At 36.1% G+C, this 27,490-nt stretch overlaps 1 protein-coding gene across 1 annotated transcript in view; it reads right to left on the reverse strand.

Moving 5' to 3' along the window:
- Positions 1–1,051: 1,051 nt before the first annotated feature.
- Positions 1,052–27,490, reverse strand: part of LOC121975138 (zinc finger CCCH domain-containing protein 19-like) — a 42,778-nt gene continuing 16,339 nt past the window's right edge. Inside the window, exons 4-10 of the mRNA XM_042526565.1 lie at positions 12,912–13,821; positions 12,714–12,841; positions 11,901–11,960; positions 11,763–11,813; positions 11,595–11,665; positions 4,436–4,581; positions 1,052–4,324 (exon numbers count right to left, since the gene is read on the reverse strand). Of these exons, the coding sequence (XP_042382499.1) occupies positions 1,314–4,324; positions 4,436–4,581; positions 11,595–11,665; positions 11,763–11,813; positions 11,901–11,960; positions 12,714–12,841; positions 12,912–13,821 (4,377 nt within the window). The 3' untranslated portion in view covers positions 1,052–1,313. The remainder of the gene's footprint in view (positions 4,325–4,435; positions 4,582–11,594; positions 11,666–11,762; positions 11,814–11,900; positions 11,961–12,713; positions 12,842–12,911; positions 13,822–27,490) is intronic.

The raw sequence follows: 27,490 nt of genomic DNA on the forward strand, positions 1-27,490 counted from the left end.
AAATTATCATGGTAGTAAAAAAGTGATTCGTTCGATCCAACGCCTTCATTAATCCGTCTCCAGACCAATACGAAAGAGATAAATCATGAATAACTACTAACCTTGGACAGTTGAATAATGTATGGAGAGAACAAGCACCTGACTAGTAGTTGAGATTTAACTCTCAGATCTTATAATGATAACATCACCATATACTAGTCAACTGTTCATTTCGAGGGGTGCAATCTTAACTTATCATGAAAGTAAAGAAAGAGATTAAATGGGTGTACTGAGGTTAGTATAACTAGGATTATCAAGAGTTATATTATGGTAATAATTATGAAAATTTTCCAGGAGTATACCTTATAGAACTTGATACGAAGGAAACTCACCATGGTTGGTAATATTACATACCCACTATAGGAACTGTTAGATAGGCGACACGTATAAATTGAAAGGACAATAGTGTAAACAAAAGTTGCTCAAAGTTGAATGAAAAGATGACATAGATTTTGTCAACAAGGTCAATGTAGGGAGGTTGCTACATGGGCAGGCTAGGTATGCATGAAATTTTAATAGTTGTAAATCTAAAAACATAAATTTTGTCTACTCGTGCAATTGTAAGACTAAGATAAAAGTTAGTTTACGACAAATTTTTAGTTCTATATTAAAGAAATTAGTAGAAATAAAAGTAAATATCAAATTTTATTGCTAACAAAATAGTTTTAATATGGTTCGGACAATCTAATCCTACTTAAAACATGTAAATTTATCAGATGAGTCACACCTTGAAAATACTCCTGAAATAAAACTCCATCAAAGAGTGGAGAAATCTCATAAAATAGTTTCTCTCTTACAAATGATATAAATAATAAAGTCCAAAGAATTTTTTTTTTTTTTTTAAAAAAAGCAGCTTAGAAAATGTGAAGCCAAGTTGGATTCAAACTTCTAAGAGTGCTTAGAGACTTGAAGAATAAAAAAAAAAAAGAATATTTAAGTGTTGTCTTTCAAGAATGCTGTGTCCTTGAGACCTAAGTTGACCAACTGTGGAGCCACTCGACAATGCAGAGAATTAGGTGGTGATCATAACAAGATGTTAGAATCATCAATTGATCGTCTACAAAATAAACAAAACATGGCTATTTCCTGAACAGCTATTCAGCTAGATTACAAAGTTCCAATAGTCACATTGAACAGCTGCTCCTTCAAGAACTATTCCAGTAATTATAGCTTGACTTGGTACAAGCAAGAAGTTTTGAAGGGTATACACCAGCACAACGCCATTAGTTTAACTGTACAAAAACTAAAGGACCAGAAATATGGGAACCAAAATTTTACTGCCGTGGATGCAAGTAATTGCATGATGCACCCTTCCTGCAATGCCCACTCTCATAAAACTTGCACACCCGTCTCAGCCCTTGCCCTCTTGGAGGTCGTACAGACCCTCCACCTCCACCAAAATTATTCCGATGCTGTGGGGTATACCTGGCACTATATCCTGAATCACTTCCTTCATGGTACTTATCGTCCCCATGTTTTTTCTTAAGTTCCACATTCTCATGGTACATGGCAGCTGAACTCCAGCTAGCATTCTTGCTTCCGAGTGTCATTCCCCAACTACTGTTTGTATTTTCATTCTGATTTGAAAATCCTGTTGCTGGCGGTACCCAGCCAGATTCTGGGCCAGGGCTTATCTTCATGGTTGCTTCCCACCCAGAATCATCGACTTTTTGAGGTGCTCCCCAGCCAGCATTGGCGTTGCCTTTACTCAAGGCTTCTCTTGTGTTCCTCAGTGTAGGTTTCCCCCAACCTGAACTCATAGCAGTTCTTTTTGTTGTGGGCAAAGTCCAACCTGTTTTAGTACTTGTTTGTTCTGCAGTTCCCAAAGCCACGTTGGTTTTCCCTTGAGCTATTACTCCACTGACAATCCTAGATTTAACTTCCTCATCCCAACCTAAACTCCCGGCCCCATGGGCAGCTGCTTCAATAATTCTTAGACTTCGGGGAGTTATTTCCCAACTTCTGTCAGAAGCAGCATCAGCATCAGCCATCTCATAAGCAGTGTTTCTTGATGATGCAGGTTCAGTGAGCATATCTGATATAGTTGGAGATAGTGGAGGAAGAAAATCAACTGAAGCAACTATTATGTCATTTTGGTTCTTCCCAGAGGTAGAATCAACAGTGGCATTCCATTCATATGGTCCAGAAACTGGTGTACTACAAGGGGATGCCAATTTGATGCCCTTCATGTCAATCTGTCCACGATCAGAGCATTCTGGATTTTCAGTTTCTGTTTGATCCAATTTATTCCCTGAAGATGGAAAATTAGTGCCACAGTAATGAAGATTATTATGTGTTTTTGTCACTTCAGGTGCTAGTTTGGGATCTTGCAATGCTTCTGATTCCTGAACTGAATCATTGTCCAATGCATCAGGTTCAGATTCAGCCATATTAATTGGAGTGAGGTTTTTCAGCTTGTCATCTATCTGTGCAAGAGAAGGTTGTTTGTTCTCTGAATCATAAGATAGGGAAGCCAACCTCTCAACCTCAGTAATCTTATCTGCCATTTCATTGCTGGATTTCATGGAGGATTGCGTGCCATCTACCTCAACAGAAAGGCAAGGCGTAATTGAATTTAATGGTTCTGATACAAGAACAGTAGTGACAGAACTATCTACATCTGCATCACCTGATAATCCATCCAAGGCCTTGTGAGAATCAGGATCATTCACTGGAAAAGCAGAGTCATGTTCCTCATTACTTGGAGTTTGACTAGGATATGAACTTTCAAAAAATTGGCTGTTTTTCCTAAGTGAAGCACTTGAAGGACTTGGATGAGATGAAGACTTTTTCAGCTGATTGGTTGCTGATGAATTATTCAAATTATCCATTTTTCCAAAATTCAGGTTGGTATCAGCAGCTGATATTGCTGTAGCCGACTCTGACACCCAGTCTTTTGGTTCAGCATGTTGATTAAGGGCATTTGAGGATGACTTTGGACCCCACCCATGGATGGCAGCCACTAATGGAACACTTGCCTTGGAATCCATCGTGTTAGTAGCTAATTGATGCAACTGAGCACTTGGTATAGCATTCCAGCCATAGCGTACTCTATGAATAGAAGTAACAGATGCAAAAGGTGCCATAGTATGAGATTGATGGCTTATCCAGCTCATACTACTTGGCTGCTGGGTGGGAGTAGACAGACCATATCCATCATTTGCCCATTGACTTCTAGAATTAGTGGGTGATTGAATAGGTTGATACAGTTGAGAAACCTGATGTGATTGTTGGTTTAAAGGATTCTGACTCGAATATTGGCCTTCATAACCCTGACCACTAGGTCTTATGGGCCTAGACCTAACTGAATTCCAGGAACTCCTGTGGTCCTGCTTCGTGCTCCATCTCTCAGCGTTTTCTAATTGCATTCCTATGCCTCGATAGGCTGGAGAATTGTACATATTTTTACTTAAGGAAGCAGAAAAACATGGGTTTGGGTCAGGGATGCTATAACTTGCCTGTTGGCCAAAGCAAGTATTTATATCAGCTAAAGATTCCCTGACATGTGTAGCGGCTCCAACCCTTCTTTCTCGAGTAACAAGCTCCCTGTTTTGCTCACTGTTATTAGATGCCTGAAGAACCTGCATTTCAACGTTTGAGACATTGTGCCCAGCAGAAGATAAAGTTACATCATTTTGTTTTGCATTCCAATTATGCTCATTCTGCTTGATATCCACCAGTGACGGATTATTATTTTCTCTCAAACCCATATCCAACTTCTGTCCTGCATTAGCTGCTCCACCTGCAAAACTTGGAGGCTGGGTAAGATTAGCAGATTGAGATTTCTGTTGTGAACCATGCTGAAATTTCATCAGTAAGTCATTCAATAACATTGTTTCTTGATTTTTAGATGCTAGCCATACCCTAAGATCTGAGGGGAAAAACCCAGTGGAGTTCCATTTGTCCAACTGTAAAATGGAAAAGGGACCCTGGATTTTTCCAGATGGATCTTGATAATGCCAGACTTTGTCGTGCTCAGTGTCATATTGTGGCACAGACACACCTGAACATCTGATGTCAGTTTCATATGCAGTGTTATAAGAGTGTTTTACTTTAGTTACAGGTTGGGCACTGTTCAAAACAGTGGCATCTTGTTTTACTGCATGATTATGTGCAATCTTATCTTCTGCATCTTCTGGTCTATGATTCCTGTTTGATATCCCATCAGTAGTTAAACTTCTTGACGCCTCATTCAATTGATAACTTGATATTGATTCTCTACCAGGAGAGAATAAATTTCTTCCTCTCTTGCGAGACAAAGGAACATTTGACCTGTTAAAACTATCTGCGTGAAGGGCGCAATTCATATTAACAAAAAATGAGGAATGTCATCGGTCTAGCAGTTCAATAGGCTAAAAGCTGATAAAGAGTTCACCGATAATGCAGGAGGAAATACCTTCTTTCTTATCATCCGTTTCTTCAGGAGACTCATAAGTGGGATCCATATGCAGATCAACGTGTATTTCTGGAATTTCACTAAGTCTACGTTGGTGTTCCTCAGTTGTGTCAAGAATTTGCAACTTCTCAATGCACTCTCTGAGCGTGTAGATAGTGAAGGATATTTCAACAAACTAATTAAAGGTAACTTTAGCAATGCAGATTATGTTGACAAATGTACCAACAACACTACGATATTATAATATAAGAAGAAATAATGACTAAGCCTCAACAATTTTTTTTTTCTTTTGAGGAAACTGAAGGGCAAAAGCTGAACCCCTGAAATGGAGCAAAGGTATTCAACACCATACCATAAGAATGAGCCCCTAGAACAAGTAAGATTCAAAGCTAGTTATAAATTCACACCACCCTCAGTCACAAATCATGCCAAAGTAATCATATCAACAAACTCTAGGCTAAGCCATAAAGACAATAAATTGCTTCAACAAAAACAAGAAGGCAGGCGTAACACCAATAAGAACCCATAGCAACTACACAACTCAAGAACTGAAGGGCTTAAAGATCAGCAACATACCACTCCAAGCAGCCCCCATCAGAGACCACATGGTATTGAATGGCAGGCTGTCAATGGTCCCCTAATCAACAAGTAGTTTGACACCCCTTTCATCAGGTTACAACTTATGAAATCGGTAATCCATCATAGGATCCTAGGGCCAGACACAAGTAGAGGTAAGGGATCAATTGCAGTTTGCAATTTAGGACAGAGTGGACTCACTTGGAAGGGAGAACGAAGAGAAAAATGTAGACCATGTGGCCTAGTTCACAAGGATCTCAAGTTATTCCCACATCCAAGGTACGTCAAGGGACAATCAACAAGTACTTTGCCCAGAGGATTATGTTCTCACCAAGGGCACACAATACCCAAAATGGGACCTTCTGTAGATACATCAGAACAGTGGGGCATCAGATAGGCAGGAGCAAAGGTGCTAACATTCATATTTCTTCCTCCCTTAACATTAGAATGGTTGAGAAATTGACAAGATAAATCTAAAAAGTCAAAATAATGTCAGTACACGACAGAGTGATTTCAGTATCAGAAGAGTCATGTTGTCAGAGGAGGCATAAGGGAAATGTCGACATCTATTGAGTCGTTGGGTCTAACATCCAAAGATGTGTAAGCATGACCCTCTACAATTCCACGATACCAAAGTCAAGTATGATGGAGGCAGCCATGTTCTGAGAAAATATTGAAAATAATTTTCAAAGCAAAAGCACAGGAAAATGTAGCTTGCCTAGACTTGATTTCCAGGATTTTGGATTTGCTACTGGATTGCACTGTGAAAACTGGACTGAAGCAGCAAAAGTGCTACAACAAGAGCTTCACCTTAAGAAGTTTGAACCGACAAATTCAGATAACCTTGAAGAAACTAGATAAAATTTCTACTCACTCTCCAAAAGCTATATGGCAATTGCAAGTTAAGAGATGTTGAACCCCAAACAGGAAAAATAAAAGCAGCATCGGGAGAGACCAGTTGGGATCTGAGAGATGCCAACTCTAAGGATACGAAGGAGAAGGAAAAGATGAAGATGAGAACCAGAGCCCATCTGCAGGAAAAGATGAAGATTAGTGAAACAATTGCAAGGAAGAGATGGGAACTCATATTATCATAGTTGAGGGATGCTGAGTCAGGCCCTTATCTCAGCCATAAGCAATTGTTGCTAAGAGCTAGTAAGATAAGTGCGACAAAGGACAATAGGATTTCTCCAAGAAGAATATCATGAGTAGGAATTTGTGATACATTCCATGACCCCACGTTCATGACCCCAGGAAATCTAATGAGGGAGAGGGGTAGCTCTAATACCATATTATGATGGGAAATCCTTATGTAGTCCCCTTTTTAACTACATATATTATCTCATTATCACTTAACATTTAATCTCCAATATTTATAGCCCTTGTATACAATTAAGGAAAACTCTAATTGATTTATGTTTTCTAACTATAGAACCTAATCATCTCCTTCGAACATATCAATATCATCTATTGAAGCACTCAGTTATTCTTGAATATTAATATTTATTAAATTATCCTATATAAGAACTTAACACATCCACCTCAGAATTTTCATTTATATTGTCTTAACCTTTTGTACATGTTACTTTTCAGTACAATACTCAATCCATTAAGTATGTGGATTATACCATAATCTAATAAATTTTATTTTTAACCTAAGAAGCACACAATGGTCAATCAAGACACCAAATGAAGGGTTAGGTAAATTACCACAAAAACAATTTAGTAAAATTAGTTTATAGACTTATAAGTTAAAATAAAATTAGTCTAACAGGGAGACTTAAATCAGCAAGTTAAACCAAGAAGCATTTACAACTTGTTTGTAGCACAAGAAAAAGGATACTACTCTCCAAGATTTAAAATCTCGACCCGTGCCGAGATTTCGGTCTCAGACCGGAACTATACGGTTTCAATATTGTGTCATGCCAATACGGTTTCGATATTTTTTATTTATATATAGTAATTATTAAATATATATATTTATTGTGTATAATTTAAAAATAAATTGTATATTAATTTTATATAAATTGAAGGGGAGCCTTGGCGCAACGGTAAAGTTGTTGCCATGTGACCAAAAGGTCACGGGTTCGAATTCTGGAAACAGCCTCTTGCAAAAAGCAGGGTAAGGCTACATATAATGGATCCTTCCCTGGGACCCCGCATGGCAGGAACTTCGTGCACCGGTTGCCCTTTTTTTTATTAATTTTATATAAATTCTCAATTATTAGACAACTTAATATGGTTAAAAAAATAATTAAATATAGTTTTCTTTAAAGAAAATTAATCTATCAATAACTTGAATTAAAATTGATACATCATAATATATTACTTAAATAATACCAAAAGGAGTGGCGTGAATCAGATGGAAGCATTGATTCTTGCAATATTCTACTTAAGTCAATTCCATATATCTCCAACGCTTAGATTAAATAATCATCCCATGACATGCAATATTGATATTGATTTCTCTCTATCAACGTGTCTCGATTCATCACTGGAAGTTGGATTTGAACTAACACCAATGAAATCGAAACGGGTACAAGTACAAGTATAGGATAAGTACAAGCATATGCCCCCAAGCTCTGGTATGATGGATCGCCATATGATGTCTCAGAGTTATAATAAAATGATGAGCTTCAACCAAAATCAATCTCAGCTAAACTCTCCCACATATCTTGATAATTATGAGTTTTCTTTTGTTTGTCACCCTTCGATCGACGTTGATTTTGAATACTGCTACTTCTAGCTCCATGATCATAATCATGAGTTGCATGTTTGTAATCTATCTCACATGTCCATAGCTCGGGTACTAAAGTAGAGGGAACATAATTTTTACCACCAGATGCATCACTACCGTCATCACTTCCATGAGTACTTGCACTGCTATCAACATCACTATCCTCATTTCGAACTTCTTGTTAGATGATAGTGTCAGAAGGTGATGATGTTTCATCACTGTCATCATGTTCTTGCTCATCAATTGCATCGAGTGGATTTTCTCTAATTCTCAATTGACCCCTTCCCATAAAAGTAGGAGGTTTGACTTTTTCTTTCTTTTTAGTAAAAATTACAGGAGCTTTGCCTTTACTTTTGCCTTTATCTAGGGACTTTGGTTGGATTTGGGATTGGGATGTCTGAGAACGTCTAGACCGAGATCCAGAAAATCAAAATTCTTGATCAAAAGCTTCATCATCATCTTCTTCCTCATAGAAATCTCCTCTAGCTTGTATTTTTTTCAATCTGTTGAGTAAGAAACTAAGATGGTCGTGGTGGGTCTCCTGCTTCATCAAGTAATGAATTCCCACCAATCCATCATTGGATCATTCTCAATTTGAACAAATCCAATATCAAATAGGTCTACATCACCAAACTCTTGTTCTTCATTCTCTTCTGTTATTGATCTTAGTTAAAGATGCATATTAAAATGAGCGTAGACAATTTTCTCCAAGCGACGATAAGAAAGACGATTTCGTACTTTTGTATGAATGAGGAAGAAAGTTGATCAATTTCTTTCACAACCACTTGAAGACGTTGTCTATGGAGAATTCATAGTGCAATATTTTTCAAATTCGAAGCTGATTCTCCATATTGTAACCACCACTCAATTGTAAGATAAATAAGAACAACATTAAAATAGTATTTATATTTGTTGACAATAATTAGTAATAAGTTTTACTATATTTACTTGCATCCATTTTATATCTGCATGGCACTACAATAGGATCGCTAAAAGAACCATATGCCTCTCGAAATAATTGACTTTCATTAATAGTCTCAGCAATTGATTCTCTATTTGTATGTAATCTTGATATTATATGTCTGAGAGACACTAATAAATCATCTTTTGTGCCGAGATTATAAAGGTATCATATGTCGAATTGAGATAATAACATATAATAATTAAACATATAATTATTAATAACATTATTAAAAAAAAATTATATTAAAAAATACGTACTGGCCAAATGAATATATTTTCCCATTTGATAGTCTCATCTTGTAGTGATTATATCAATGTAATGTTCATACTTGGTTGGTGATTCTAGACGTCTCTTAATTTCATCTTTTGCTTTATGAATTAAGCCGTAAACGTTGTTCATTTGTGGCTTCTTGTCCATATCGACTTTAGGTAAAACAACATACAATGGTTCTACTGCTATAAGAATATCTACAATATAGTCACAAAATCTAACAGATATAATAATTTTTTGCACCTCTTTACCTTCGGTCATGTTAGAATATCAAGAGGCCTCCCAATCCTCAAAAGAGAACATGGCCTTCAATCCGACTTTTTTCTGATTCAACAATTTTAACAGGAGAAAGTGAGTGGCAAACCTAGTCGCTCTTGGTCGCAAAATCTCCCCTATCAATAAATTTCCTCATTAATCCATGAATCCAATGATGATTATAAAGGAATTTTATTAAAAATTAACCTTTTTTCGCTACCTTCTTCAACTAAATCGAGCTTACCGATACCTGTCATCATCAAATCGATACAATGTGTTGCGCATAGAGTCCAAAATAATGTTTGATACTTTTACTCCAATAACTCTCCAGCCCTCTTAAAGTTGGCACCCTTATCTGTAATCACCTGCACTATATGTTCTGCACTTATCTCTTAAACTATATTATTTATCAAATGATATATATAAGGTGCATCATGATACTCTGTAGTTGCATCAATAGATTTATGAAATATCACTTTTTTATTGCAGTATAATAGAAAATTGATAATGCTCATCCGTGTAGGTCATGTCTAGCCATCACACATCAATGTAACTCATATAAGCTCCATTGCTTTTTGCATGATAGGATCCGAGTCTTGATCTCCTCCACTTGTTCATTTAAATATGGGCCGGCAATTTCATATGCAGTTAGAGGTTGAATACCAGGACTAGATTTTTGGATGTTGGACACCATGCTACTATAGTATGTGTTGTTTGCTGCATTAGGGGGAATATGATTAAAATAAAAAAATTTAACAATACTTTTACAGATTGATTTCTTCTTCTCTTTAATATATGCATTATCAATCCTAGTCTATTTGCTAGCTTGGTCTGGGAATGCCAGTGGATCAATATCAGCAATATCAACTGCACGTCTTCGTCCCATAGAAGGAAAAAACCGACCAATACCACCTTGTGTTGAAGTAATACGAACACTTGCACTCCTTCCGAATGTTGTTGTAGTAGTTGAGCCACTTCCACATGTTGAGCCACTTCTATGTCGCATATTTTGCTCATAGTCATATTGAGTTCGAAAAGCACTGAGAGCTGCTAACAAATCTTCATTATTTGAAACTTCACCACAACATTCAAATTCATCATAGATTGATTCTTTAGAGCTTCGGCTATCAACAAGTTCACGTTGTCGTTGTTGTTTATACTTTAATGATTTTTTGCCATCAAATTCCTCTTTTTTGCCATCGATTCAATCCTTCTGTCGCGCGTGTTGTTGCAGATGCGCGTGACGCATGCCGAAATTATCGCATGCGGTGTGCCGATTTCGCCTGTGCAGCGTGCCGGTTTCGCCCGCGCGGCGGAACGGTAAAAACCGTCCATACTGGGTAGCACAAAACGACATTTCATTCCTCGCTACTATCTCTATACCATAAGTTTGTTCTCTGTTTTGGATGAGGCAAGTAGGAAGGTGATGAAATCATCATCAATGAGAATGTTATAGCTGTCACATGATTCCACAAAACAAGAATCATAGAGTACCATGAACAGTGTGATGTATGAGAAGCTGATGACAAGAATATATCAGCAATGGTGGCAAGAATGCATGGTAAATTATAGCTTAGAGCGTTATTGGTGAACAATCCATGAGGGAGCATAAGACACAGGGAGGAAAGAGGGGAGAAAGGCGATGGTTAATGGAAAACTTTTCAAGGACTCAAAAATGGGAAGAGGTAACTATATATCGCTGCATCAGACCCATGACACACTTAAGACCCCTTGATTCTGTCTGCTTTGAATCAAGTTGAGAATAATTGTCCAACAGAAACTAAAAATTGTATGCATAAATAGGAATCCACCATAATATCTAGCAGTTAAACTAACAATGTCAGTCTAAACTGTATATCCTATATTGATAAAGCCTTCAGTTTAACCACCAAACACATTTTTCCTCCAATGGTTTTTACATGTTTTCAGTTGTCTAATCATCAATTACTCTTTCGTCGTGAATCACAGATGATCATTATCAACAAACCACAAACTACTAAATACCTCATGTTTCACCTTTGCAAATTGTACTAAAGATATACTCCCAGAATAAGCAAATTACATATAAAAACAGAACCATTTTCATCATGGATTGGTGAGGAATAAAATTCCATAAATCCGCCAAAATAGAAATCTAAAGGAGTATAACAACATAAACAAACATGCAGCTCATCAAAAAAAAATCAATTGCATAAAAGAATTTTGTTCAGAAGATCAAAATTCAACATAGTTGAAACAATAAATTTTAGCAAATAGTTTGGGATAAGATTATATTTGTAAATTTCAATTAATATAGAAAAGCCTCATTAGAAGGAGAGTAAGATACTCAAAACACCACATTTGATCTAACAGGATATTCTTTTCTCCGGCCCAAATCACTTGCTCGATCACGAAGATGACTGAGTCGCAGTGTCTCACTTGCTAACCACTGCAGCTCAATCACAAAATTCATGAACCATGTAACTATTCAGGAATCATTAAAAGAAAACTTTTCGGTACAACAAAATTTTTGTTGATTTACTCACATCTTTAACTCTCACTTCTTGTATAGCTTTGGCTTTTGTCAAAAGATCCCCCTTGGCATTGAAAATGGAAAAGAGATTCAGAAAAGGTATTGGGAAAACAAATGACCCTGAACTATTAGCCTAAATGACACATGTTACCACAGTCAATCTTCTAATCAAGCCACATTTTATGCTCTGCCGCAAGCGCCTGCATTCCTCCTGAAAATATAAGAATAATCCCAAGGACTTCAGAAGGGAAAAAAAATCAAATTATGAACCATAGATGACTTTAGAGAGTTAAATGCATTATTCATTCTTCTGTTTATTTTGTTCCTCCTCGATTTACATAGGGAAAGGTCAGATATGTTCAGCATTGATATATGAAATAAAGCATCATCGAATGCGATTCAAGATATCATTTTTTATACAGTTATATATCAGGGCCAATGCTCTGGCTTCTTCTGATTTGGCCGGTCTGGTCCAATTTTTATAACTATGCTTGAAAGTGCCTCCACATCAAAGAGACAAACACCTTACACCTGTGGTCAGTATATACATCAAGTACCAAGATAACTTCCATGCCAACAAAACATCAGTCCATAGATTGAATTTGAGTGGACACTTTCATAGATGTTCATACGATACACCTAAAAAATGCCTTATTGTTTATAGCTGAGTAAATAAAAACATTTGTAAACTTTTATCTTCAATCACTTCTGCAAGCAATGCAAAAAAGTAAATCCAGACTTTAGACCATAGGGCAGGTCCTCCATTTAAGTCTTTCTTTAAGAAATGGGATGACAATTTTACATTTTGCACAAATAACAAAACATTAAAAAGTTAATGAATTATGGTATGATGTATATGGCATAAAAAAAACATACCTTTAAAATGCATATTAGGTAAGCATAAAGACAAAATCAAATAGAAATTAAACAAAATCCAGGGAAATGTATTTTTTAAACTTTCAACCTCTGTAAAATCTTGGTTTGAGATTGCATCAATGGATGAAGACTCCATCTTGTCTAAGTTCAAAATATCCAGAGCAATGTCAGTTGATTTCTTGCCCACTTTGTATTTTTCAGAAGCTAAATGTGTGCCTGTATATAGAAATCATGATCCTAAGAAAGACTTTGATCTTGAATAGAAGCTATGATCAGTAAAACTTACCAATAACTTGAACAAGCCTATACATCTCTTGCTTTTGACCAGAAGCTGGAATCCTTATTCTAACAAAAGAGCCAACAACCTTCTCAGTGAATTTGGCATCATCAATTAAATCCTCCAACAAACTACGACGTAAATAAACAAGATTAATGTTATGGACATCTATTGCCGCATAATCATCAAGATTAGACTGCAGTTCTCTCTCTCCAACTCTTTTACGGTTTTTCTGGCGTTTATCAGAACCTAGATTTGTTAGATTACTGTATACTTCATCATCCATATGACCACGATCAGAATCAATAGCTCCTTGGTTATCATCAGTACCTGTCTGTTGAACCTCTTTGATTAAAAAGTGAGACTCCAAAAGCTTTAACATTTCAAAGTGTCCAACACATTCTTTACCAAACAAATTTTTGAGTCTTCCATCACACACAATTTGACTTTTTTTTCGAGGATCACGAAGGTTATTTTTCTTTATGTATTCCAGTAAAAGGGCTTGAACATCAAATTGAGAAAGAACAGAATTGTCACCATCCTTCATATGTGCCACAAATTCTAAGAGCACTGGTGAAGCCCATCTGTTGTCTTCAGAAAAATATTTCTTCTCCCTCTCAATGCCTTTGGCAGCAAGCTCTTCATTGATGGAGCTTTTAGAACCTCTCCCAACTCTTTTCTTCGAAGAAATGTATTGATGAAGTCCTGAAGAACCATCAGAACTGGCTTCTTCATCGTCATTAGCATCATATAACTCGTCAGATGTTTCCTCTTTACACAAAGAAGCATCAAATCCTTTCCATGAACTTCTAGCATTAGTTACCTTTTCTATCGTGAGTGATAGTTTTACTTTAAGAGTTAACCAATACACTTTGAACAAATATTCCCAGCTACTCCTGTCATCAAAGTCTACCCTGATCTGCATAAAGTAAAGAATATACTTTAAATAAAATAATGGAGTAAAGAGACGATACTTTCCACTTTAAATTCTCTAAATCATCAACGTTTGTAGAAGTCGGTGCACATGGTTCATAATATCATGTCACTAACACAAGCTTTTTTAAGGATAAGTGATGCAAACAAATAACTGGGACAAATTTTGAATTACAAATTATGATGTAGATTAGAAATAGGATTCAAAATTCAAATTATGGTTTTGAGTTGTTTGGTAGTGATCTTATTTTGGTGGGGTGTCTTTTAATTTGGTAGTTAACTAATGTAGATAAATGTATTTCTTGATTTATTTATTTCCTTGTTCATTTATGGTTGAGTTTATAAAAGTGATGCCATTTCTAAATGACAACTTTTAATCGATGGAATATTCCACCTTCTCAATCTCTATATGGGCTTATTTTCTCTGAAAAAGTTACCAATGCTTCGCCAATTTTGTCCCAAATTTTTGTGATTTGAAGATTCAATTTTGGTACTACATGACACCCTAGCTTACTTTCATACACTCAATTGTGGGCTAATAAAGAAAGTTAATAAGCTTAGATGGGCTAACTACTATTAACTTAGAGTTTAAGCTCTTTGGGTTGGTTGTCTAGCCTAATTAATTTAATGAGTGAATTCTCTCACCGGATGGATCATCACACATGGAACCAAGGTTTAAAATCTCGAACCGTGTCGAGGTTTCGGTACCGGAACGATACGGTTTCGGTATCGTATCGTACCGTGCCGATACTGTTTCGGTATTTTTTTATTTATATATAGTAATTATTAGATAAATATGTTTATTGTGTAAAATTGAAAAATAAATTATATGTTAGATTTTATATAAATTCTCAATTATTGAACAATATTACTAGAAAAAATAATTAAATATAATTTTATTTAAAAAAATTGATCTATCAATAACTTGAATTAAATTGATACTTTATAATATGTTACCTTACTAATACCAAAAGAAATGGCGTGAATCAGATGGAAGCATTGGTTCTTGTAACATTCTACTTAGGTTAACTCCATAATTCTCCAACGCCCAGATTAAATAATCATCCCATGACATGCAATATTGATATTGATTTCTCCACATGTCCATCAGCATGTCTCGATTCATCACTAGATGTTGGATTTTCACTGGCACCACTGAAATCGGAACGGGAACAGGTACAGGATAAGGATAAGGATAAGCATATGTCCCTGAGCTCTGATATGATGGATCACCATATGATGGATCAGAGTTATAATAAGAAGGTTGCAAGTATGATGAACTTCGACCAGAATCAATCTCAGCTAAACTCTCCCGCATATCTTGATAATTATGAGTTTTCTTTTGTTTGTCACCCTTATATCGATGCTGATATTGAATAATGTTACTTCTAGCTCCATGATCATAATCTTGAGTTGCATGTATGTAATCTATCTCACATGTCCATGGCTCCGGTGCTAGAGTAAGGGGAACATAATTTTTACCACTAGATGCATCACCACTGTCATCACTTCCATGAGTACTTGTACTGCTATCAACATCACTATCCTCATTTTGAACTTCTTGTCGGACCACAGTGTCAGAAGATGATGAAGTTTCATCACTGTCATCATGTTCTTGCTCATAAATTGCATCGAGTGGATTTTCTCTAATGCTCAATTGACCTCTTCGCGTAAAAGCAAGAGGTTCACCTTTTTCTTTCTTTTTAGTAAAAATTGCAGGAACTTTGCCTTTGCTTTTGCCTTTATCTATGGACTTTGGTTGGATTTGGGGTTGGGATGTTTGAGAATGTCTAGATCGAAATCCAGAAAATCGAAATTCTTGATCAAATGCTTCATCATTATCTTCTTCCTCACAGATATCTCCTCTAGCTTGTATTTTTTCAATTTGTTGAGTAAGAAATTGAGATGGTCGTGGTGGGTCTCCTGCTTCATCAAGTAATGGATTCTCAACCTCAACAGCGCTCCACCAATCCACCATTGGATCATTTTCAGTTTGGACAAATCCAATATCAAATGGGTCTACATCACCAGACTCTTGTTCTTCATTCTCTTCTGTTATTGCTCTTAGTTGAAGACGCATATTATAATGAACGTAGACCATCTTCTCCAAGCGACGATAAGAAAGGCGATTTCGTACTTTTATATGAATGAGGGAGAAAGTTGACCAATTTCTTTCACAACCACTTGAAGACGTTGTTTGTGAGAGAATTCGTGCTGCAATCTTTTTCAAATTTGGAGTTGATCCTCCATATTGTAACCACCACTCAGCTGTAAGATAAATAAGAACAAAATTAAAATAGTATTTATATTTGTTGACAATAATTAGTAATAATTTTTACTATACTTGCCTGCATCCATTTTATATCTGCATGACACTGCAATAGGATCGCTAAAAGAACCATATACCTCTCGAAATAATCGACTTTCATTAATAGTCTCAGCAATTGATTCTCCATTTGTATGCAGTCTTGATATTACATATCTGAAAGTCACTAATAAATCATCATTTGTGTCAAGATTATAACGGTATTGATATGCCGGATTGAGATAATAACCTACGATAATTAAACATATATAATTATTAATAATAATATTAAAATTCTTTATCATTAAAAAATACGTACCGGCCAAATGAATATATTTTCCCATTTAATTGTCCCATCTTGTAGTGATTATATCAATGTAATGTTGATACTTGGTTGGTGATTGTAGGTGCCTCTTAATTTCCTCTTTTGCTTCATGAATTAGGCGATAAACGTTGCCCATTTGTGGCTTCTTGTCCATGTCAACTTTACGTAAAACAACGTACAATGGTTCTACTGCTATAAGAATCTCTGGGATATAGTTCCAAAATCTGACAAATATAATAATTTTTTGCACCTCCTTACCTTCAGTCGTGTTAGAATATCGAGAGGTCTCCCAATCCTCAGAAGAGAACATGGCCTTTAATCCGACTTTTTTCTGATTCAACGACTTTAACAGGAGAAAGTGAGTAGCAAATCTAGTCGCTCTTGATCGCAGAATCTCCCCATCAATAAATTTCCTCATTAATCCATGAACCCAATGATGGTTATAGAGGAATTTTGTTAAAGATTAACATTTTTTTACTACCTTCTTCATTATATCAAGCTTATCGATATCTGTCATCATCAAATCGATACAGTGTGCTGCGCATGGTGTCCAAAATAATGTTTGATACTTTTGCTTCAATAACTCTCCAGCTCTCTTAAAGTTGGCACCTTATCTGTAATCATGTGCATTATATGTTCTGCACCTATCTCTTGAACTACACTATCCATCGAACGATATATGTAGAGTGCATCATGATAGTCTGTAGTTGCATCAATAGATTTATTAAATATCACCTTTCTATTGCAGTATAGTAGAAAGTTGATAATGCTCATCCGTGTAGGTCATGTCCAGCCATCACACATCAACGTAGTATGTGCTTGCATGATAGGATCCAAGTCTTGATCTCCTCCACTTGTTCATCTAAATATGGACCGGCAATTTCATATGCAATCGGAGGTTGAATACCAGAACCAGATTTTTGGATGTTGGACACCATGCTACGGTAGTATGTGTTGTTTGCTGTATTAGGGGGAATATGATTAAAATGAAAAAATTTAGCAATACTTTTACAGATTGATTTCTTCTCTTTTGAATATGCATCATCAATCCTAATATATTTGCTAGCTTGGTCTGGGAATGCTAGTGGATCAATATCAGCAATATCGACTGCACGTCTTCGTCCCATAGAAGGAAAAAAAACGACCAATACCACCTTGTGTTGAAGGAAGACGAACACTTGCACTCCTTCCTAATGTTGATGCAGTAGTTGAGTCACTTCCACTGGCACCAGAGCCACTTCTATATGGCATATTTTACTCATAGTCATATTGAGTTCGAGAGGCGCTGAGAGCTGCTAAAAAGTCTTCATCATTTGGAACTTCACCATGACCTTCAAATTAATCAAAGATTGGTTCTTTAGAGCTTCGGCTATCAACAAGTTCACGTTGTTGTTGTTGTTTATACTTTAATGGCTTTTTGCCATCAAGTTCGTCTTTCATTGCACGACGAACTTCTTGAGAAACTTTTGGACAATTAGAAACATCCAGATATCCACCAACAAGATGTTATTTTAGGCGTGTGACTCCACTGTCGCGTCCAATCATATCGCAATGCAAACATTACTAATGGAATCGATTTTTTAATCGACGTGCGTGTCTCTAAGCTGGATCATGAGATTGTTATTTGGGTGTCATTGCCTATGCATTATAAAAAAATTAAGAATAATATACATTTCCAGGTAATGATCATCATTTTATAATGTTAAAGAATATATTTATCATTATAAATTTACAAATAAAATATATAAATTATAAAGAGCAACTTTCTAAAATTTGAAACAATCTCCTAAAAATATTAATTCACCTTTCCCAATTTAGAATGATCAGAATTGCACAAGATTATAAGTGTTTTATTAGAAATCATAAATATGACAGCATACCTTTATCCAAATTTTAAAAATAAAAGACTTGTAATATTTCTAAACATATTACAAAAGTTAATATTCATGGATCCAAATTTTAAATTAATTCTAAGATAAAAAAATATTATCTATAATAAATATATAAATTAGCATAAAGATGTTACTTTATATATAATAATTATACAAATTAATTAATTATTTAATTATTATTTGTAAAAATATAAAATAATAAAAATATCAAAATATAAATTTAATTTATTAGTTTTTTTAGAATTTTTATTTTTTTTAGAATATTAGAATATAAATCTGAATTATTATTATTTTATAAAAAAATTTAAATTAAATTTTAAATAATAAAAAATATTATAATATATATCAGATTTCTTATAATTTTTTAAAAATTTTAAACATATTTTTTATAATTTTTTTAAAATTTTTAAATACAATTTAAAACATTAAAAATTAAAATTTCAGAATATAAATTAAAATTTTAATTTTTAGATATATTTTTTATATATTTTAATTTTTATTGAGAAAATTTAATTAGGATTTATAAAAGCCTGTTTGGAATACCATAAGCCTGTTTGGAATACCATACCTACCTTAGGAATTGTTATAAATTTAAATTATAATTTATTTTCTTCACGTAGGGCACACGCGCGGCAGCAGCAACGCGATCACGCCGCTCGGTAGCGGCGGATCGCAGGGTTCGGCTGTGCCGAAGGCGTCCGGCGACTCCTTCGGCGCCGCCTGCGATGCATATGAGACGGAGAAATCGTACCATTGTCTCATCTCGAAGCTGCTCGCCTCGCTGCTGCTAATCGATCACTCGCTGATACGCTTTATAGGATTTTTGCGAGCGACAGAAGGAATCGAATTGATTGCTTCTATCGCGTGATCGATTACAGAAGGTCACGAGTGTCACGCGTGATGGCGCGCATCAATGCTCGTATCACGTGCCGAAAGCACAGCGCCACGCCCGCGCGTATCACGCGCCGAAATTACTACGTGTCGGGTGTCGGTTTCGGCCGGGCGACTGAACGGTAAAAACCGTCCGTGCCGCCCAGCACGAAACGGTATTCTTTTCCATGCATGGAACTACATGATTTTCACGAAACTCTTAGTATACTATGAGGGGAAGAGACTCTCTCTTATAATTCCTCGTCTTTAGCTAAAAATTTATTTACACATTCATTGAGTTGTCTACTCCAAGCCATGATTAACACTTAAATTTAAGTGAACAATGATTAAGGGAATTAAATTCATCAGATCATACTTTAACATATGTTGAAGCATATCAAGTATTGGTTTGGTATATTACTGTCATCCCATTCTGAATGTGAAAAAATTTAGAGTAATATCAATTCTATCCACATTTTTTCATATGGTATCAGAGCTTTAGTCTTCATTGCTAATTTCTTCATCATGGCCGATTCTCAAACAACCATTTCCAACAAGTCAACAACCCTAGCCAATCTATTGTGTTTGATGACAAAAGTTCAATCCATAAAATTGGTGATCTACATAATATTCGAGCTTCCAATCGACTCAACGGGAAGAACTACTTGAAATGGTCTAAGTTCGTACGTACCTCAAAGGCAAAAGGAAACTTAGCCATATCCTTAGGCCAGACCTGCCACGACTATCTAGTTTTTGAGGCATGGGATGAAGAAGACTTATGATTATGTCTTGGTTATAGGATTCCATGGAACTATTCATCAGTGATACACTATATTGCTCATGAAATTTGGGATTGCATTATCCGCACTTATTCAAAAGCCCGTAATGCTGCCCAAGTTTATCAACTCAAAGTCAAAGCAGGTGCTACTAAGCAAGGAGATAAATCAGTCACTGAATATTCCACGATTTTACAAAATTTATAACAAGAACTCGATTACTACCAAGTAATTGAGATGTAATGTGCTTCAGATGCTGCTGTTTTGAAGAATTTTATTGAAAAAGAGCCTGTATATAATTTTTTGGCATGTTTAAATCCTAAATTTAATCAAGTTCGAATCCAAATCATTGGCAAAGACTGCATACCGTCGCTAGCAGAGGTGATCTCTCTACCACGGGCTGAGGAAAGTCGACGAAGTGTGATGATTGAGAGCCAACCCATGGCTGGATCAACCCTTGCTGCCAAAACTGACTCGCAGGAGAAAGATAAGTATGGTGTGACTCCGACAATAAAGTTCATCTTTGGTGCAACTACTGTAAGACACCTCGTCACACCAAAGAGACATGTTGGAAACTACATGGTAAACCACCAAGTGGAGAATGGGGAAGTCATGGGAGGCAACACAAATCTCAAGCACACCTAATCGAGTAATCCTATATTGAAGACAACTCAATCCTTGGCAGATTCAACATTGTAGAAATTGAAAAACTTCGAGGATTGTTGGGTTCTCTTAATAAGTGCATGCTCTTTGACTCTCTCATGTACCCCCTCACTCTCTTCTTATATGAATACCTCAAACAGTTTGTTTGATAACCTATGGATAATAGACTCCGATGTCATATACTACATGACCCCCAATTCTCAAATTTTTCACACATCACCTCAGCCCAAGTAACAAAAAAATTATAGTAGCCAATGGATCTTTAGCTTAGTGGTTTTGGAAATGTTCATCTTACTCCTAACTTTATCCTCAAAAACGTCCTCCATGTATCAAAATTGTCTGCTAACCTTATTTTCGTTCAAAAATTAACTACTGAACTTTACTGTCATGCCATTTTTTCCCCTTCTTATTGTGTTTTTCAAGATAAGGACACAGGGAGGAGGATTGGACTTGCTAAGGAATATAGTGGTCTTTACTATCTTGAATCCACTAAGAAGAATAATTTGTCTTTGTCCTTTCACAATTCTTCTAATAAGGATAATATTTGATTGCATCACAAACAACTTGGTCATCCCTCTTTTAGAGTTTTAACGGTCATGTTTCCTCATCTTTTTCAAGGATTGGATGTTTCTAAATTTCAGTGTGATGTTTGCGAATTGGCAAAACATTCTCGTGTACCTTTTTCTATTAGTAATAAATGATGTTCTAGTCCCTTTCATTTAATTTATAGTGATATATGGGTCCTTCTAATATTCCCAATGTTTCTGGGGCTCGATGGTTTGTCTCCTTAATTGATGATTGCCCTTGGGTTACATGGGTGTTTCTCCTCAAACAAAAATCTGATGTCAATATTATTTTTCCTAATTTTCACTCAATGATTCAAAATCAATTTAGAGTGAAAATCAAAAGCGATAGAACTGATAACGCTAGAGATTACTTCAACCAAACTTTGTCTTCCTATTTCCAATCCCAGGGGATTATTCATGATTCATCTTGTGTTTATACAACCCAACAAAATGGAATAGTAGAACGAAAAAATGGACACTTACTCAACACTACTCGTGCTATTCTTTTCCACGACAATGTCCCTAAATCCCATTGGGGAGAGGCTATCCTTAATGTCACATACATGATAAACAGACTTCCTTCACATATTTTAGATAACAAGAATCTCATGCAACTCCTCAATGAGTTTTATCCTCATTTTCGAACCACAAATGGACTTACTCCTTGGATTTTTGAGTGCACTGCTTTTGTTCATATCCATAGTCTATTTCGAGGTAATCTAGAGTCTCGTGCCATCAAATGTGTCTTCATTGGATATTCATCCACTCAAAAAGGGTATAAGTACTACCACCCTTCATCTCAAAAGTTTTACATCTCGACTGATGTTATCTTCTTTGAACATACCCCATTCTTTTCCAAGCCCTATCCTCAAGGGGAGATTTCAATGACAAAAGATAGCAGTTGTGAGTCATTTGAACCCATTAATGCTCTTGATCTTCCTCTTACTCAAGTTCGTATCGAATCACCTTCTTTTTCATCTAGTGAGTCTCCTCCTAGTGATACTCTTAAGTATTCCTCAAGTGTATTCAAGGAGAAAGGATGCTCCAGAAGCGATACATGTCCAAGAACCTCAACCACAAACCTCCGACCCTGATACTGGGATCATGGTAAGCTCTGACCCACCTTTACAATTTATTGAATCATCCACTAACCTAACAAATAGCCTTGACCTTCCCATTGTTGTTAGAAAATGTAGAGAATGCACCAAACACCTTCTCTATTCTCTATCTCCTTATGTTTCTCTTAAACATCTATCACCGGCCCACAAAAGATTCATTGTGAGTCTAAATACCATGACTATTCCTAATACTGTTTCTGAGGCATTGTCAAAAAAGGAATAGAGGGATGTCATGAGGGAGGAAATAGATGCAATAGAAAAGAATAAGACATGTGAGGTTGTTAAAAAGCCAAAGGGGAAGAATATTGTTGATTGTAAGTGGATTTTCACATTAAAATACAAAGAAGATGGATCTCTTGAGAGATATAAAGCTAGATAATGGCAAAAGGTTATACTCAGACTTATGGGGTAGATTATCCGGAGACCTTTACTCCAGTTGCAACAATGAATACTGTCAGAGTTCTATTATCTTTGCCTACACACTTCAACTGGCAGCTCCTATAGTATGATATGAAGAATGCATTTCTTCATTGAGATTTAGATGAAGAAATTTATATGAACCTCCAATCGGGATTTGAAGGGATACTGGTAGAGTATGTAAACTGAGGAATGCTCTTTATGGTTTAAAACAATCTCCTAGGGCATGGTTTTGAAGATTTACAAAAGTCATGAAAAAAATATGAGTATAACCAAAGCCAAGGAGATCATACTCTCCTTGTTAAGCACTCAACAACAAGGAAGGTGACCGCTCTCATAGTTTATGTAGATGATATCATTGTGACCGGAAACGATGAAAAGGAAAAACATAATATAAAGTATCAACTAATAAAAGAGTTTGAAATAATGGCAAACTGAAGTACTTCCTTGGTATTGAGGTAGCATACTGTACGAAAGGAATTTGTATTTCTAAACCAGTATGTGCAGATTTGCTAGGTGTAATCGGGCGCCTAGCACCTAGGCGGCGCCTAAGCGCTCTAGATACCATATGATATTTTAGTGAAATACACATTGATCTCAATGAAATACCAAAATTCAAAACAAGTAACAACTAGCAAGTGATACCAAAATGAACATCAAGTAGCCTAAGCTAAATAGCAAATAGCATCAAAGTATTCAAAGTTCCAACTTCAAAGAAAAAAAAACATGGAAACAAACCAGTAGTATAATACAAACTACAAACTAAAAAGTACACACTACAAAGATAACATCAGTTTGTACTACAAATCCTTAGGAAAATTCCTCTCCTTCTCCATATTCTTCTATAACATGCTCTTCGTCTGATTCAAAATCAAACTCATACACACTCACTTCCTCCTCACTCTCGGATTGAAAGGCATCCTCATCAAGTTCTCTAAGTCTACTACTTCTTCTAGGCCTAAGCGCTTCATTTGCTTCCATAGCATCACTAACAACTTTCCAAGTCATGCCCATGTCGTGTTCAACTTCATCATCAGCCCCATCAACAATCCAATCTAATCTTGTGCAGAACTTGCATCACTTGCTAGAAGAACCTCAATATTCCTCTCTTTCTCCCTATTTTTCTTGTTCATCATTTTTGCATTGAATTGAACAAAGACTAGATTATTTAATCGATGTGTATCTAGTCTATTCCTTTTCTTTGTATGCACCTACAAATACAATTAATATTTATGAGAACATAATAAACTATTAGTCTATTAGTATTAAAATAGTTTAAGACTTTAAGCTACTAACCCCTTCAAATGTACTCCAATTTCTTTCACACCCCGATGAACTAGTAGTTAAAGAGAGGATCTTCATAGCAATTTTCTGCAAGTTAGGAGTCAATGCACCAAAAGTCGACCACCAATTTGCTACGTAATTATAAAAAAAATAAGTCAATAACATGAATAATATTAATAACCTCAAACAATAATAATATTATGAATATTTATTTAATTACCTGGATCAAACTTGTCATCATTCAATGAACATGCTTTTACTGCAATGGGTTTCCAAAGATAGACTCCTTTTTCTTATACATGGATAACTCCTCACTCAAAATGATATTTTGCATATCAATATCCTCAAAAAAAAAATAACATCCATACAATGACCCCAATTGTGACAATTTGATCCAAATAAAGAAGCGGATCCTTATAATGATAAAAAGGATTCAACAAATAAGTCATCAGATGTTGTGGACTATCTAGCCTATCTTTCATCTTTGCATCAATAATATCAATAATATGCTGATAGTTTTTCGGAACATTACTTAGAACATTCTTAATATCTTTCTTAGCTTGCAGAAGCTCACCATACACAAAACCCATAGATGGTTTCTTATCGGCATCAACAATTCGAAGCACCTTCACCAAAGGTGCAAAAACCTTCAAGCACAATGACACACCTGTCCAAAATCCAATACTCAACACTGTTGTGTAAGATGTTTTCCCTTTAACACTCTTGGAAAATTTGCATTCTTCCCGATCAGTGCTAGTAAACATTGCCCTTAATTGACTTTTTTTCTCATATAAACTTTGCAAAGTTAGAAATGCTGAAGCAAATCTAGTCACCCCTGGTCTCACAATATCTCTCTTTTTTGTATATGATCTCATCAATGCCAAGGTCTTATAGTGAGCATAAATAAATATAGTTAATGCCTTGGCTTGATCAATGACTTTCTTGAACCTTGGTATACTTGCAATGCTTTCAAGCATAAGATTTATAGAATGAGTAGCACGTGAGGTCCAAAAGATTGTTGGCCTCTTCTCCTTCAACAACTTGAACAACATTTTCTGGACCAACCTGTTGAATGCATTGCTCTACATACTCATAAATTAGTTGACTTGTATGGGTTTCATCTGAAGATTCTTTAGAGGAAAGAAAAACGGTGTATAATCTAGAATTGACACACAAGTTCATAATTGACCTCCTTTTTCTGTCACTCCAAGCATCTGTCATAATTGAGCACTCATTTAATTTCCATTCTTCTTCATTTGTTTTCAGTAAGTCTTTGATCCTGTCAACCTCTTTCTTCAAATATGGCTCGCTCATTTCATATCTAGTAGGAGGTTTAAACCCTGACCCAAATTGACCAACCACCTCCATCATCACCTTAAAGCTATCTCTATCAACAGCATTAAAAGAAACACCAGCTTCATACGTCCATCTACAGACATATTCTTTAACCAGACTTGTTCTTTCTTTGAAAAGAGCATCATTGATGTTTGTTCCCGCTTGTTCTTTGCTAAGTTCAAAAAATCTCTGGGTTAATGACACTTGAAAACTTATCCCTAAGACCAAGGGTACGTGATGGTTTCATGTTCCCAAAAGACTCTTGAAATGCATCCACATCAATGTCTTTTTGAATATTCACATTCGATCTTAAAGATTCCTCTTAAATTTTCTTGTTTCTCTTCTTCATCTTTCCCTCATTAATTGCATTTCTACACTTAGCTTGATCATCTTTTGAAGACTTTGGACATGCAGACACATTTCCCATTATGTGTGCTACATGTTCTTTTATTCTGTAAACTCCTCCAGACATAACTTTTCCAGACAAAATACATTTGATTTTGTCCAAGTTCTTCGCATCAATTAACATCCCATACACCCATCCAACATCGTTCGATTTTCGTTTTAGTACTTCACAATCTTGAGAAGCTTGAGAAACACTAACCGAGCCCAAACCCTCGGGAGTAGTTGAAGATGTCATAACCGCATAATAGCAGGCCAATGAAAAAGCTTCTAATGAAAAATTAATGAATTGTAACATTAACAAAAGCTTCCAATGAAAAATTGTAACCGATAACCCTCATTAATTCAGTAAGTATTACTGTATTAGCATGTCAAATCTCTTTAATCAACCAAGAAGCATCAAAGAAGAACCAAGAAGCAAGATGGCAGAAGCACCAAGAAGCATCGAAGAACCAAGAAGTATAAAAGAAGAAGCAAGAAAGAAGAAGCACCAAGAAGCATCGAAGAAGAAGCAAGAAGGAAGAAGCACCAAGAAGCATCAAAGAACCAAGAAACATCGAAGAGCCAAGAAGGCAAAAGCACCAAGAAGAACCAAGAAGCATCAAAGAAGAACCAAGAAGCAAGAAGGCAGAAGCACCAAGAAGCATTGAAGAACCAAGAAGCATCAAAGAAGAAGGAAGAAGGCAAGCAAGAAACATGGAAGAATCAGTCCTCACCAGTGGTGCAGATTCTTGCTTCTAGTCCTCACCAGTGGTGCAGATTCTTGCTTCTTCGAGTTTGATGCAGAGATATTAGGGCGCCAGAGAGATTCCAGTGGGGCGTGGCAGAGAACGGTGAACGGGTGGACTGGAATGAACGTCGCGACGATGCTTTTGCAGCGGCAGAGAGATTCGGAGAGAGATTAGGGTGGAACTGTGGAAAGAAACATAGTAGTTTTGGGCTTTTGGGCCATAAATAATTATAGAAAAAAGGATTTGGTCCAAAACAAAAAAAACCTATTCGGTCTAGGCGGCGCCTAGGCCGAATAGACCGCCTATTCGGCGCCTAGGATCGCACATAAATAGTACCGCCTAGTTTGGTCGAATAGGAGATTTTCGGTTCGGATAGGGGCCGCCTAGGCCAAAATCTACAAACTGTCTAATCCAATGGATCCAAATCACAAGATAGGAGAAGCTAAGGAAGAACCAACTGTTGACAAAAGAATGTTTCAGAGGTTGGTTGGTAGGCTCATATACCTTTCTCACACTCATCCAGACATTGTATATGATGTGAGTGTAATCAGGCAATTCATGCATGATCTAAGAGAATCTCACCTTCAAGCTTACTTGAAAGGCCCTCCAGGAAAGGTAATTTTGTTCAAGAGAAATGAAACACTAGCTTTAGAAACTTACACAGATGCAGACTATGCAAGTTCTCTAGTGGATAGAAGATTGTACTTTCCTTGGTGGTAATATGGTGACATGGAGGAGCAAGAAGCAAAATGTGGTGGCAAGATCATCTACAGAATCAGAATTTAGAGCCATTGCTCCACGATTATGTGAACTACGATTGAAGATTATTCGGGATGATTTGAAAATCAAATGGGAATCTCCCGTGAAACTCTATTGTGACAATAAGTTAGCTATAAATATTGCTCATAATCCTATTAACATGATAGGACTAAACATATTGAAATTGATAAACATTTCATCAAGGAAAAATT

The sequence above is a fragment of the Zingiber officinale genome, chromosome 4B (genome assembly GCF_018446385.1).
Source record: "Zingiber officinale cultivar Zhangliang chromosome 4B, Zo_v1.1, whole genome shotgun sequence".
Lineage (NCBI taxonomy): Eukaryota > Viridiplantae > Streptophyta > Magnoliopsida > Zingiberales > Zingiberaceae > Zingiber > Zingiber officinale.